At 41.3% G+C, this 15,010-nt stretch overlaps 1 protein-coding gene across 1 annotated transcript in view; it reads right to left on the bottom strand.

The window, feature by feature from the left end:
• Positions 1-6,886: 6,886 nt before the first annotated feature.
• coq2 (coenzyme Q2 4-hydroxybenzoate polyprenyltransferase) overlaps positions 6,887-15,010 on the bottom strand; it is a 30,371-nt gene continuing 22,247 nt past the window's right edge. The window contains exons 7-8 of the mRNA XM_061895786.1: positions 11,537-11,725; positions 6,887-11,464 (exon numbers count right to left, since the gene is read on the bottom strand). Coding sequence (XP_061751770.1) covers positions 11,327-11,464; positions 11,537-11,725 — 327 coding nt within the window. The 3' untranslated portion in view covers positions 6,887-11,326. The remainder of the gene's footprint in view (positions 11,465-11,536; positions 11,726-15,010) is intronic.

Genomic DNA, 15,010 nt, shown 5'->3' with positions numbered 1-15,010 from the left:
AGCTTTAGCCTTTAGCCACACAAACACACGGTGATTCCTTGTTTAAAATTCCTAGAGGTGAAACTTTACTATGGATCAAGCGACCATGAATCACGACTGAATGTCAACCAGCAGGTTTCGGTGAGAAAATTGTGGTTAAAAAGTCGCTTCTTACCGGAGAAAAGCGGAGCTTGTGCCGTCCATAGCTGCCATCGACTCCCCTGAGACACTGGCGTTAAGACACTTGTGGACACACACCTCCGACTATCAGGTACTATTAAACTCACTAATACACTAGCAACACAATAGAAAGATAAGGGATTTCCCAGAATTATCCTAGTAAATGTGTCTAAAAACATCGGAATCCGTCCCAATGCAATTGCGTTTTTTTTTTCTAGTCTGTCGCTATCAATATCCTCAAACACAAATCTTTCATCCTCGCTCAAATTAATGGGGAAATTGTTGTTTTCTCGGTCCGAATAGCTCTTTTTGTTGGAGGCTCCCATTATAAACAATGTGAATATGTGAGGAGTCATCAACATGTGACGTCATCGTCTGCGACTTCCGGTAGAGGCAGGGCTTTTTTGTCAGCACCGAAAGTTGCGAACTTTATCGTGGATGTTATCTACTAAATCCTTTCAGCAAAAATATGGCAATATCGCGAAATGATCAAGTATGACATTAAATAAGAAAAGCTCAAAACCCACCACTACCCACCATGCAGTCTGATAGTTTATATATCAATGATGAAATATTAACATTGCAACACATGCCAATACGGCCTTTTTAGTTTACTAAATTGCCATTTTTAATTTCCCGGGAGTTTCTTGTTGAAAACGTCAAGACGTCACAGGTTTTTAAGTAGTATGAGCGCTGCACACACACACACACAGCTAAAAGTCGTCTGCTTTAGTTGCATAATTACACAGTATTTTGGAGATCTGTGTTGCTGAATCTTTGTTCAATTAATATTGGAGAAGTCAAAGTAGAAAGACGGAGTTGGGAAGCTTTAGCCATTAGCCACACAAACACACGGTGATTCCTTGTTTAAAATTCCTAGAGGTGAAACTTTACTATGGATCAAGCGACCATGAATCACGACTTATTGTCAACCAGCAGGTTTCGGTGAGAAAATTGTGGTTAAAAAGTCGCTTCTTACCGGAGAAAAGCGGAGCTTGTGCCGTCCATAGCTGCCGTCGACTCCCCTGAGACACTGGCGTTAAGACACTTGTGGACACACACCTCCGACTATCAGGTACTGTTAAACTCACTTATACACTAGCAACACAATAGAAAGATAAGGGATTTCCCAGAATTATCCTAGTAAATGTGTCTAAAAACATCGGAATCCGTCCCAATGCAATCACGTTTTTTTTTTAACTTTTTTTTTTTTCTAGTCCGTCGCTATCAATATCCTCAAACACAAATCTTTCATCCTCGCTCAAATTAATGGGGAAATTGTTGTTTTCTCGGTCCGAATAGCTCTTTTTGTTGGAGGCTCCCATTATAAACAATGTGAATATGTGAGGAGTCATCAACATGTGACATCATCGTCTGCGACTTCCGGTAGAGGCAGGGCTTTTTTGTCAGCACCGAAAGTTGCGAACTTTATCGTGGATGTTCTCTACTAAATCCTTTCAGCAAAAATATGGCAATATCGCGAAATGATCAAGTATGACACATAGAATGGACCTGCTATCCCCGTTTGAATAAGAAAATCTAATTTCAGTAGGCCTTTAAACAGCTGCTCAACTTCCTCACTTCCCCAACCCTCCCAAATAAGAGATGTAAAAACAACCGTATTTCCTTGAATTGCCACCGGGGCGCTAATTAATTTCACCGCTTACCAAAGGCATGCGGTAAAAGTAAGCATGCGCTAATTATTTTAAAACCTCTTCTCACTCCGGCACTTACCAAAGGTATGCAGTAAAAATTTGAGTGTGATGTAAGCTTGGATCTTAAATCCCACTGAATAGCTCTTAATCTTCTTCCCTTTATGCGATTTCAAATTACCGATATTGAAATCAGCCTCCTCTATTTTGAAAATGATGACAGGGGAAGTGTCACTCGTGATGTCACGAGTTTGACCAGGCGGTAATACTAAGCATGCGCTAATTATTTTGGGAAGTGAGTTTGACCCAATTCAAGGAAATACGGTATTTTTAACTTTCAGAATCATTTCTTTATTTATTTCCATCCGCTCGACCTGATAAAGACGTCCGATATCATCGATTTCATCCTCCGATATCGTTAATGGTGCTTTATTATGTATACCTTTTTAATTATGAGCACCGAACAAAAGAGCCGTTTCTTATCTAGCACTTGTTTGCTCCAGTTTTGGAAGAAAAGTCACTCTTTTGAAGTCGACCCCTTTCATGACATCATAAAGTCAAAACAAGCTCAACAAGACTCTTCCAGATAAGACGAGTTTAGTGTATCAAAAGGCTTTGCTACACATCTTGAAATGATTTTACTGTATAAATGTAAGTGCAATGTTAGCAACATTAGCATAGCTGTGTGAGCTAAAATGCTAACGTTAGGCGAGTTTAGTGTATCAAAAGGCTTTGGTACACATCGTGAAACTATGTTGCTATTTAAAAATGTAAGTGTAAAGTTAGCACTTTAGCTCACATAGCTATGCTAATGTTGCTAACACTCAGGCGAGCTTAGTGTATAAAAAAGCTTTGCTACACATCTTGAAATAACGTTGCTGTTTAAGTGTAAGTGCGACGTTAGCAACATTAACGTAGATATGTGAACTAAAGTGCTAACGCTTGGGCAAGCTTGGTATATTAAAAATGATGTTGCTGTTTAAATGTAAGTGTAACATTAGCACTTTAGCTCACATAGCTACACTGTCGCTAACGCTTAAGCGAGCTTAAAGTATAAAAAGGCTTTGCTACACATCTTGAAATGATGTTGCTGTTTAAGTGTATGTGCAAATGTTAGCAACATTAGGATAGCTACGTGAGCTAGAGTGCTAACGCTTAGGGGAGCTTAGTGTATAAAAAGGCTTTGCTACACATCTTTAAATGATGTTGCTATTTAAAAATGTAAGTGTAATGTTAGCACTTTAGCTCACATAGCTATGCTAATGTTGCTAAATCTTAGGCTAGCTTAGTGTATAAAAAGGCTTTTCTACACACCTTAAAATAATTTTACTGTATAAATGTAAGTGCAATGTTTGCAACATTAACGTAGCTATGTGAGCTAAAGTGCTAATGCCTAGGTGAGCTTAGTGTATAAAAAGGCTTTGCTACACACCTTAAAATTATTTTACTGTATAAATGTAAGTGCAATGTTTGCAGCATTAGCATAGCTATGTGAGCTAAAGTACTAACGCTTAGGCGTGCTTAGTGTATAAAAAGGCTTTGCTACACATCTTAAAATAAGCTTGCTGTTTGAACGTAAGTGCAACTGTTAGCAACATTAGCATAGCTACATGAGCTAAAATGCTAACGCTTAGGCGAGTTTAGTGTGTATAAAGGCTTTGCTACACATCTTGAAATTATGTTGCTACTTAAAAATGTAAGTGTAAAGTTAGCATTTTAGCTCACATAGCTATGCTAATGTTGCTAACACTCAGGCGAGCTTAGTGTATAAAAAAGCTTTCATACACATCTTGAAATAATCTTGCTGTTTAAGTGTAAGTGCAATGTTAGCAACATTAGCATAGCTACGTGAGCTAAAATGCTAAAGCTTTGGCGAGTTTAGTGTATCAAAAGGCTTTGCTATACATCTTGAAATGATGTTGCTATTTAAAAATGTAAGTGTGAAGTTAGCACTTTAGCTCACATAGCTATGCTAATGTTGCTAACACTTAGGCGAGCTTAGTGTATAAAAAGGCTTTGCTACACATCTTGAAATAATGTTACTCCTTAAGTGTAAGTGCAATCTTAGCAACATTAACGTATATAAAGGCTTTGCTACACATCTTAAAATTATGTTGCTGTTTAAATGTAAGTGCAATGTTAGCACTTTAGCTCACATAGCAATGCTAATGTCACTGACGCTTAAGCGAGCTTATTGTATAAAAAGGCTTTGCTACACATCTTGAAATGATGTTGCTATTTAAAAATGTAAGTGTAATGTTAGCACTTTAGCTCACATAGCTATGCTAATGTTGCTAAATCTTAGGCTAGCTTAGTGTATAAGCAGGCTTTGCTACACGTCTTAAAATTATGTTGCTGTTTAAATGTAAGTGCAATGTTAGCACTTTAGCTCACATAGCAATGTAATGTCACTGACGCTTAAGCGAGGTTAGCGTATAAAAAGGCTTTGCTACACATCTTGAAATGATGTTGCTGTTTAAATGTAAGTGAAACGTTAGCATTTTAGCTCACATAGCTATGCTAATGTTGCTAACACTTAGGCGAGCTTAGTGTATAAACGGGCTTTGCTACACATCTTAAAATTATGTTGCTGTTTAAATGTAAGTGCAATGTTAGCACTTTAGCTCACACAGCAATGTAATGTCACTGACGCTTAAGCAAGCTTATTGTATAAAAAGGCTTTGCTATACATCTTGAAATTATGTTGATATTTAAAAATGTAAGTGTAATGTTAGCACTTTAGCTCACATAGCTATGCTAATGTTGCTAACACTTAAGCGAGCTTACTGTATAAAAAGGCTGTGCTACACATCTTAAAAATATGTTTCTGTTTAAATGTAAGTGCAATGTTAGCACTTTAGCTCACATAGCAATGCTAATGTCACTGACGCTTAAGCGAGGTTAGCGTATAAAAAGGCTTTGCTACACATCTTGAAATGATGTTGCTGTTTAAATGTAAGTGAAACGTTAGCATTTTAGCTAACATAGCTATGCTAATGTTGCTAACACTCAGGCGAGCTTAGTGTATAAAAAGGCTTTTCTACACACCTTAAAATTATGTTGCTGTTTAAATGTAAGTGCAATGTTAGCACTTTAGCTCACATAGCAATGCTAAAGTCACTGACGCTTAAGCGAGCTTATTGTATAAAAAGGCTTTGCTACACATCTTGAAATGATGTTGCTGTATAAATGTAGGTGCAGTGTCAGGAATGAAGAGAAGGTGTGTCCAAACTCTGCAATAAGATGGCGACTTGTCCAGGGTGTACGCCGCCTTCCGCCCGATTGTAGCTGATAAGTGGTAGAAAATGGATGGACGGATGGATGTGACCAAACTGTTGGCCTATACTGTGTGTCTTGGTGGGATGTACATTTTGCAGAAGCCTTCTCATACAAGCACCTAATACTATAATATCCATCCATCCATTTTCTATCGCTTATTCCCTTCGGGATTGTAGCTTATCTCAGCTACAATCGGGCGGAAGGCGGCGTACACCCTGGACAAGTCGCCACCTCATCGCAGTACTGTAATATAATTTAGCTTTTTATTGAGTGCTGATCAAAACATGATCTTCCCAATTCCCGGTAAACAATAATCATGAGGAATTCCACACGAACGAAGTCACACTTTAATGAATACCTAGGCCTACTATGGTACCGTATTTGAATGATGGTACTTGGTGAACCAGGTGTCTTTTAAGGTGCCACTTGGTAAAAAAAAATAGAATTATCATATTGCCCCCTAGTGGTGGAAGATTAAAACATTGAGAACTTGTATTGGCCGGCCCTAATAATATTTTTTTAATACGCTACTCAAATGTGCATAGTTAAAAACAAACAAAAAACTTAAAAAAGTACTTTTTTTTTTAAAAGGGGAACATTATCACCAGACCTATGTAAGCGTCAATATATACCTTGATGGTGCAGAAAAAAGACCATATGTTTTTTTAACCGATTTCCGAACTCTAAAAGGGTGACTTTGGCGATTTAAACGCCTTTCAATTGTTCGCTGTCGGAGCGATGACCTTTCACCCGTGACGTCACAACATGAAGCAATCCGCCATTTTCTCAAACACATCACACACACCAAGTCAAATCGGCTCTGTTATTTCCCGTTTTTTCGACTGTTTTCCGTACCTTGGAGACATTGTGCCTCGTCGGTGTGCAAACAACACGATCAGGGACGGATTCAAGGTGCAACGGCGGTCAAAAGATGCGAAAAATCCCTAATTTGTTCCGCAAACTGTACCGACGACAGCTATGCTACGACAGAGATGGCAAGAATGTGTGGTTATCCTGCGACACTCAAAGCGGATGCATTTCCAACGATAAAGTCAACGAAATCACAAAGGTGAGTTTTGTTGATGTTATTGACTTATGTGTAGTGTGCTAACAGGACATATTTGGTCACGGCATGACTGCAAGCTAATCGATGCTGACATGCTATTTAGGCTAGCTGTATGTACATATTGCATCATTATGCCTCATTGGTAGCTATATTTGCATCCAGCCTTTCCCTCCACCCACATTTAATGCCAAACAAACACATACCAATCGTTGGTTAGAAGGCGATCGCTGAATTCGTCCGTGCTTCTTCCCGTGATATGGCTCAATAGCTTCAGTTTCTTCTTCAATTTCGTTTTCGCTATCTGCCTCCATACTCCGACCATCCGTTTCAATACATGCGTAATCTGTTGAATCACTTGCGCCGCTGAAATCCGAGTCTGAATCCGAGCTAATATCGCTATACCTTTCTGTGCTATCTGCCATGACGTCACAGGACAATAGACGGGTGGATATAACGACGGTTAAAATCAGGCACTTTGAAGCCGTTTTTCGGGATATTGCGTGATGGGTAACATTTTGAGAAAAACTTCGAAAAATAAATAAAGCCACTGGGAACTGATTTTTATTGGTTTTAACCCTTCTGAAATTGTGATAATGTTCCCCTTTAATGTTTTTTATGGGCTTTTTGTCTCCCTCTCTTTCCAGTGTTGAATGTAATCCTCTTTGTCAGGGGTGTCAAACTCAAATAGAGTGGGCCAAAATTTTAAACTGAAAAAATACGCGGGCCAAGGTTGAACAAATTAACCTTTTAATAGGGACCCAATCAAGTTTTCCATTGAATAATGAAGTGAATTATACTTATATAGCGCTTTTTCTCTGGTGACTCAAAGCACTTTACATCGTGAAACCCAATATCTAAGTTACAATCAAACCAGTGTGGGTGGCACTGGAAGCAGGTGGGTAAAGTGTCTTGCCCAAGGACACAACGGCAGTGACTAGGTTGGCAGAAGCGGGAATTGAACCTGCAACCCTCAAGTTGCTGGCAGGGCCACTCTACCAACTGAGCTAAACCGGTGCGGATGTTCTCCCGAAATGTCATTGTTGTTTGGTGTGGGTTCACAGTGTGGCGCATATTTGTAACAGTGTCAAAGTTGTTTATACGACCTGTATGGTTGTTGACCAAGTATGCCTTGCATTCCCTTGTCAGTGCGTGTATAAGCTGCTTATATTATGTGACTGAGCCGGTAAGCTGTTTCTATGTAGGAAAAGCGGGCGTGACGAAGTAGCGGGGGTGTACATTGCAGCGTCCCTGAAGAGTTAGTGCTGAAAGGGGTTCTGGGTATTTGTTCTGTTGTGTTTATATTGTGTTACGGTGCGGATGTTCTCCCGAAATGTACTAGTCATTCTTGTTTGGTGTGGGTTCACACTGTGGTGCATATTTGTAACAGTGTTAAAGTTGTTTATACGGCCACCCTCAGTGTGACCTGTATGGTTGTTGACCAAGTATGCCTTGCATTCCCTTGTCAGTGCGTGTATAAGCTGCATATATTATGTGACTGAGCCGGTAAGCTGTTTCTATGTAGGAAAAGCGGACGTGACGAAGTGAAGTGAATTATATTTATATAGCGCTTTTCTCCAGTGACTCAAAGCGCTTTACATAGTGACACCCAATATCTAAGTTACATTTAAACCAGTGTGGGTGGCACTGGGAGCAGGTGGGTAAAGTGTCTTGCCCAAGGACACAACGGCAGTGACTAGGATGGCACAAGCGGGAATCGAACTTGCAACCCTCAAGTTGCTGGCACGGCCACTCTACCAACCGAGCTATGCCGCCCCGACGAAGTAGCGGGGGTGTACATTGTAGCGTCCCTGAAGAGGTAGTGCTGAAAGGGGTTCTGGGTATTTGTTCTGTTGTGTTTATATTGTGTTACGGTGCGGATGTTCTCCCGAAATGTACTAGTCATTCTTGTTTGGTGTGGGTTCACACTGTGGTGCATATTTGTAACAGTGTTAAAGTTGTTTATACGGCCACCCTCAGTGTGACCTGTATGGTTGTTGACCAAGTATGCCTTGCATTCCCTTGTCAGTGCGTGTATAAGCTGCATATATTATGTGACTGAGCCGGTAAGCTGTTTCTATGTAGGAAAAGCGGACGTGACGAAGTGAAGTGAATTATATTTATATAGCGCTTTTCTCCAGTGACTCAAAGCGCTTTACATAGTGACACCCAATATCTAAGTTACATTTAAACCAGTGTGGGTGGCACTGGGAGCAGGTGGGTAAAGTGTCTTGCCCAAGGACACAACGGCAGTAACTAGGATGGCACAAGCGGGAATCGAACTTGCAACCCTCAAGTTGCTGGCACGGCCACTCTACCAACCGAGCTATGCCGCCCCGACGAAGTAGCAGGGGTGTACATTGTAGCGTCCCTGAAGAGGTAGTGCTGAAAGGGGTTCTGGGTATTTGTTCTGTCGTGTTTATGTTGTGTTACGGTGCGGATGTTCTCCCGAAATGTACTAGTCATTCTTGTTTGGTGTGGGTTCACAGTGTGGCGCATATTTGTAACAGTGTTAAAGTTGTTTATACGGCCACCCTCAGTGTGACCTGTATGGTTGTTGACCAAGTATGCCTTGCATTCCCTTGTCAGTGCGTGTATAAGCTGCATATATTATGTGACTGAGCCGGTAAGCTGTTTCTATGTAGGAAAAGCGGACGTGACGAAGTGAAGTGAATTATATTTATATAGCGCTTTTCTCCAGTGACTCAAAGCGCTTTACATAGTGACACCCAATATCTAAGTTACATTTAAACCAGTGTGGGTGGCACTGGGAGCAGGTGGGTAAAGTGTCTTGCCCAAGGACACAACGGCAGTGACTAGGATGGCACAAGCGGGAATCGAACTTGCAACCCTCAAGTTGCTGGCACGGCCACTCTACCAACCGAGCTATGCCGCCCCGACGAAGTAGCGGGGGTGTACATTGTAGCGTCCCTGAAGAGTTAGTGCTGAAAGGGGTTCTGGGTATTTGTTCTGTCGTGTTTATGTCGTGTTACGGTGCGGATGTTCTCCCGAAATGTACTAGTCATTCTTGTTTGGTGTGGGTTCACAGTGTGGCGCATATTTGTAACAGTGTTAAAGTTGTTTATACGGCCACCCTCAGTGTAACCTGTAGGGCTGTTGACCAAGTATGCCTTGCATTCCCTTGTCAGTGCGTGTATAAGCTGCATATATTATGTGACTGAGCCGGTAAGCTGTTTCTATGTAGGAAAAGCGGACGTGACGAAGTGAAGTGAATTATATTTATATAGCGCTTTTCTCCAGTGACTCAAAGCGCTTTACATAGTGACACCCAATATCTAAGTTACATTTAAACCAGTGTGGGTGGCACTGGGAGCAGGTGGGTAAAGTGTCTTGCCCAAGGACACAACGGCAGTAACTAGGATGGCACAAGCGGGAATCGAACTTGCAACCCTCAAGTTGCTGGCACGGCCACTCTACCAACCGAGCTATGCCGCCCCGACGAAGTAGCGGGGGTGTACATTGTAGCGTCCCTGAAGAGGTAGTGCTGAAAGGGGTTCTGGGTATTTGTTCTGTCGTGTTTATGTTGTGTTACGGTGCGGATGTTCTCCCGAAATGTACTAGTCATTCTTGTTTGGTGTGGGTTCACAGTGTGGCGCATATTTGTAACAGTGTTAAAGTTGTTTATACGGCCACCCTCAGTGTAACCTGTAGGGCTGTTGACCAAGTATGCCTTGCATTCCCTTGTCAGTGCGTGTATAAGCTGCATATATTATGTGACTGAGCCGGTAAGCTGTTTCTATGTAGGAAAAGCGGACGTGACGAAGTGAAGTGAATTATATTTATATAGCGCTTTTCTCCAGTGACTCAAAGCGCTTTACATAGTGACACCCAATATCTAAGTTACATTTAAACCAGTGTGGGTGGCACTGGGAGCAGGTGGGTAAAGTGTCTTGCCCAAGGACACAACGGCAGTAACTAGGATGGCACAAGCGGGAATCGAACTTGCAACCCTCAAGTTGCTGGCACGGCCACTCTACCAACCGAGCTATGCCGCCCCGACGAAGTAGCGGGGGTGTACATTGTAGCGTCCCTGAAGAGGTAGTGCTGAAAGGGGTTCTGGGTATTTGTTCTGTCGTGTTTATGTTGTGTTACGGTGCGGATGTTCTCCCGAAATGTACTAGTCATTCTTGTTTGGTGTGGGTTCACAGTGTGGCGCATATTTGTAACAGTGTTAAAGTTGTTTATACGGCCACCCTCAGTGTAACCTGTAGGGCTGTTGACCAAGTATGCCTTGCATTCCCTTGTCAGTGCGTGTATAAGCTGCATATATTATGTGACTGAGCCGGTAAGCTGTTTCTATGTAGGAAAAGCGGACGTGACGAAATGAAGTGAATTATATTTATATAGCGCTTTTTCTCAAGGGACTCAAAGCGCTTTACATAGTGACACCCAATATCTAAGTTACATTTAAACCAGTGTGGGTGGCACTGGGAGCAGGTGGGTAAAGTGTCTTGCTGAAGGACACAACGGCAGTGACTAGGATGGCACAAGCGGGAATCGAACTTGCAACCCTCAAGTTGCTGGCACGGCCACTCTACCAACCGAGCTATGCCGCCCCGACGAAGTAGCGGGGGTGTACATTGTAGCGTCCCTGAAAAGGTAGGTTCTGGGTATTTGTTCTGTCGTGTTTATGTCGTGTTACGGTGCGGATGTTCTCCCGAAATGTACTGGTCATTCTTGTTTGGTGTGGGTTCACAGTGTGGCGCATATTTGTAACAGTGTCAAAGTTGTTTATACGACCTGTATGGTTGTTGACCAAGTATGCCTTGCATTCCCTTGTCAGTGCGTGTATAAGCTGCATATATTATGTGACTGAGCCGGTAAGCTGTTTCTATGTAGGAAAAGCGGACGTGACGAAGAGTTGTAGAGGACGTTTAAAGCAGAGCCTTTAAGGCACGCCCCCCATATCGTTGTCCGGGTGGAAATCGGGAGAAATTCGGGAGAATGGTTGCCCCCTGAACATTTTCTGCAGGGGCACTGAAATTTGTGAGTCTCCCGGGAAAATCAGGAGGGATGGCAAGTATGAGTATTAGTGGTGAATGCGGTGTTATAGCAATACTGACGGGCCAGCTCTAATGTTAATTTGATAATGCCTCAAGGGCCAAATTAAATTACACGGCGGGCCAGAGTTTGACACCCATGCTCTATGTCCTTATAATACGACTGTCTCTGTCCTTCCTTTCCACAGGTTACCTGCAATGATGCCTAACAGTAACAGGAGGCCAATGTTTCTGTTGGATACAAACTTCTTCCAGCAGTCTTCTGGCCTGTTGATGTCCAGCGTGTAAATCTACAGTCCAAAAAAAAAAAAATAGGGTTAATGTGAGGCAGATGGAGGGTGAGGGGCGGACGCCGTGCTCACCTGCCGTGATAAGTGAAGGCCCACGGTGGCGAGGACGGCGTAGTAAGGGAGGGTCTGCTCCGCGTGGACCCCGGCCACGACCAGGCTCGCCATCATGGCCGCCGTGAAGCCACTTAGCCAAGGTTTGGTTTGCTCCTGGAACCTCAGCGCGGTGGACTTGACGCCCACCTTGACGTCGTCCTCCTTGTCCTACACCGACAAAACACTGATACCTGACCACTTTTTTTGGGGTTGCCCAACACGTGTGATTAGGGATGGGTAGAGTTCACATTTAGTTGTTAAAGTACCAAAAAACGGAAATGCTGATTATCGGTCCTGCTAGACACCGACCTCTATTTAATAATACAACTTTAACATTTGACAACCAAATAATAAAACAAGGTGAAAATCTGGGTATTATCTTCGACCCAACTCTCTCCTTTGAGTCACACATTAAAAGCGTTACTAAAACGGCCTTCTTTCATCTCCGTAATATCGCTAAAATTCGCTCCATTTTGTCCACTAAAGACGCCGAGATCATTATCCATGCGTTTGTTACGTCTCGTCTCGACTACTGTAACGTATTATTTTCGGGTCTCTCCATGTCTATTAAAAGATTACAGTTGGTACAAAATGCGGCTGCTAGACTTTTGACAAGAACAAGAAAGTTTGATCACATTACGCCTGTACTGGCTCACCTGCACTGGCTTCCTGTGCACTTAAGATGTGACTTTAAGGTTTTACTACTTACGTATAAAATACTACACGGTCTAGCTCCAGCCTATCTTGCCGATTGTATTGTACCATATGTCCCGGCAAGAAATCTGCGTTCAAAAGACTCCGGCTTATTAGTGATTCCTAGAGCCCAAAAAAAGTCTGCGGGCTATAGAGCGTTTTCCGTTCGGGCTCCAGTACTCTGGAATGCCCTCCCGGTAACAGTTCGAGATGCCACCTCAGTAGAAGCATTTAAGTCTCACCTTAAAACTCATTTGTATACTCTAGCCTTTAAATAGACCTCCTTTTTAGACCAGTTGATCTGCCGCTTCTTTTCTTTCTCCTATGTCTCCTCCTCCCTTGTGGAGGGGGTCCGGTCTGATGACCATGGATGAAGTACTGGCTGTCCAGAGTCGAGACCCAGGATGGACCGCTCGTCGGGACCCAGGATGGACCGCTCGCCTGTATCGGTTGGGGACGTCTCTACGCTGCTGATCCGCTTGAGATGGTTTCCTGTGGACGGGACTCTCGCTGCTGTCTTGGATCCGCTTGAACTGAACTCTCGCGGCTGTGTTGGAGCCACTATGGATTGAACTTTCACAGTATCATGTTAGACCCGCTTGACATCCATTGCTTTCGGTCCCCTAGAGGGGGGGGGGTTGCCCACATCTGAGGTCCTCTCCAAGGTTTCTCATAGTCAGCATTGTCACTGGCGTCCCACTGGATGTGAATTCTCCCTGCCCACTGGGTGTGAGTTTTCCTTGCCCTTTTGTGGGTTCTTCCGAGGATGTTGTAGTCGTAATGATTTGTGCAGTCCTTTGAGACATTTGTGATTTGGGGCTATATAAATAAACATTGATTGATTGATTGAATGATTGTCACACACACACTGAAATGTGTCCTCTGCATTTGACCAATCCCCTTGTTCACCCCCAGGGAGGTGAGGGGAGCAGTGGGCAGCAGCTGTGGCCACGCCCGGGAATCACTTTTGGTGATTTAACCCCCAATTCCAACCCTTGAGTGCCAAGCAGGGAGGTAATGGCTCCCATTTTTATAGTCTTTGGTGTGACTCGGCCGGGGTTTGGACTCACGGCCTCCCCATCTCAGGGTGGACACTCTAACCCAGGGGTCACCAACGCGGTGCCCGCAAGGACCAGATGAGTCGCCCGCTGGCCTGTTCTAAAAATAGCTCAAATAGCAGCACTTACCAGTGAGCTGCCTCTATTTTTTTTACATTTTATTTATTTACTAGCAAGCTGGTCTCGCTTTGCTCGACGTTTTTAATTCTAAGAGAGACAAAACTCAAATAGAATTTGAAAATCCAAGAAAATATTTTAAAGACTTGGTCTTCACTTGTTTGAATGAATTCATTTATTTTTTCACTATGCTTCTTATAACATTCCGAAAGACATTTTTAGAGAAAAAATACAACCTTAAAAAGGATTTTAGGATTTTTACTTTTTAAATTCCTTCCTCCTCCTTCCTGGCAATTTAAATCAATATTCAAGTAAATTTTTTTTTTTATTGGACATTGTCTGGACTGGACCTGGTTTTAAAAACCTTTTAGACAAGTCTAATTTCATTACCAACCTGGTCTGATGAAGATAAGAGTTTTTTTTTTTTTTTTTTAATGAAATAAAATGAGATTAAAAAAAAAGGAAAAAAATGAAATTTTCTTGGATAAAAAAGAAAGTAAAATAATATAAAACAATTACATTAAAAATAGTAATTAATGATAGTGTTAGTGGACCGGCGACACACACAATCATGTGTGTTTCAGGGACTGTGTCCCTTGCAGACTGTGTTATATATGTTGTGGGAACCAGAATTTTGGTAGCAGAAAGAAACAACCCTTTTTTGTGTGAGTGGGTGTGGATGAGTGTGAATGGGGGAGGGAGGGGTTTTCTTTGGGGGGTTGATGCACTAATGGAAAGTGTATCTTGAGTATTTTTATGTTGATTTAATAAAAATAAAAAAAATAAATAATAATAATAATAAATACATTTTAATTAAATTTTTCATTTTAGCTTCTGTTTTTTCGACGAAGAATATTTGTGAACTATTTCATCAAACTTATTATGATTAAAACTAAAAAAAAATATTCTGGTAAATCTAAAAAATCTGAAAAATTAAATTTATATCTTATTTCAATGTCTTTTGAATTTCCTTTAAAATGTTTGTTCTGGAAAATCTAGAAGAAATAATGATTTGTCTTTGTTAGAAATAGGGCTTGGTCCAATTTGTTATATATTCTAACAAAGTGCAGATTGGATTTTAACCCATTTAAAACATGTCATCAAAATTCTAAAATTAATCCTAATCAGGAAAAACTACTAATGATGTGCCATAAATTATTTTTTTTATTTTTTCAAAAAGATTTGAATTAGCTAGTTTTTCTCTTCTTTTTTTCGAAATTGAACATAAACTATGTTTCAATATTTAATTTGAATTTTTTTGTGTTTTCTCCTCAAATGAGTGTTTTTTTCGTAATTTTTCCTCTACAAAAAACCTTCCGTAAAAGGAAAGTAATTCATGATTTGTTAAAAAATGTTAGTGGCTAGCTAGTTAAAATGGGATATTGTGATTTTACAAGACTATCTTAGAAGTGATCATTTGGAAATGTTCAATTTGAAAAATGTGCACTTAGAGAAAATATAAAAAAAGTGTTGCATATTGATATTTATCTGTTTCTATATATATTTATTGTGGGAAATCATTAAAATGATCAGTGTTTCCACAAAGATAAATATCATTATTTATTAATAATAACAGAGTTAAAAG

This window comes from Nerophis ophidion, linkage group LG01, assembly GCF_033978795.1.
Source record: "Nerophis ophidion isolate RoL-2023_Sa linkage group LG01, RoL_Noph_v1.0, whole genome shotgun sequence".
Classification (NCBI taxonomy): domain Eukaryota; kingdom Metazoa; phylum Chordata; class Actinopteri; order Syngnathiformes; family Syngnathidae; genus Nerophis; species Nerophis ophidion.
The sequence above is the reverse complement of the archived record's forward strand: the minus strand, read 5'-3'. Positions and strand labels throughout refer to the sequence as shown.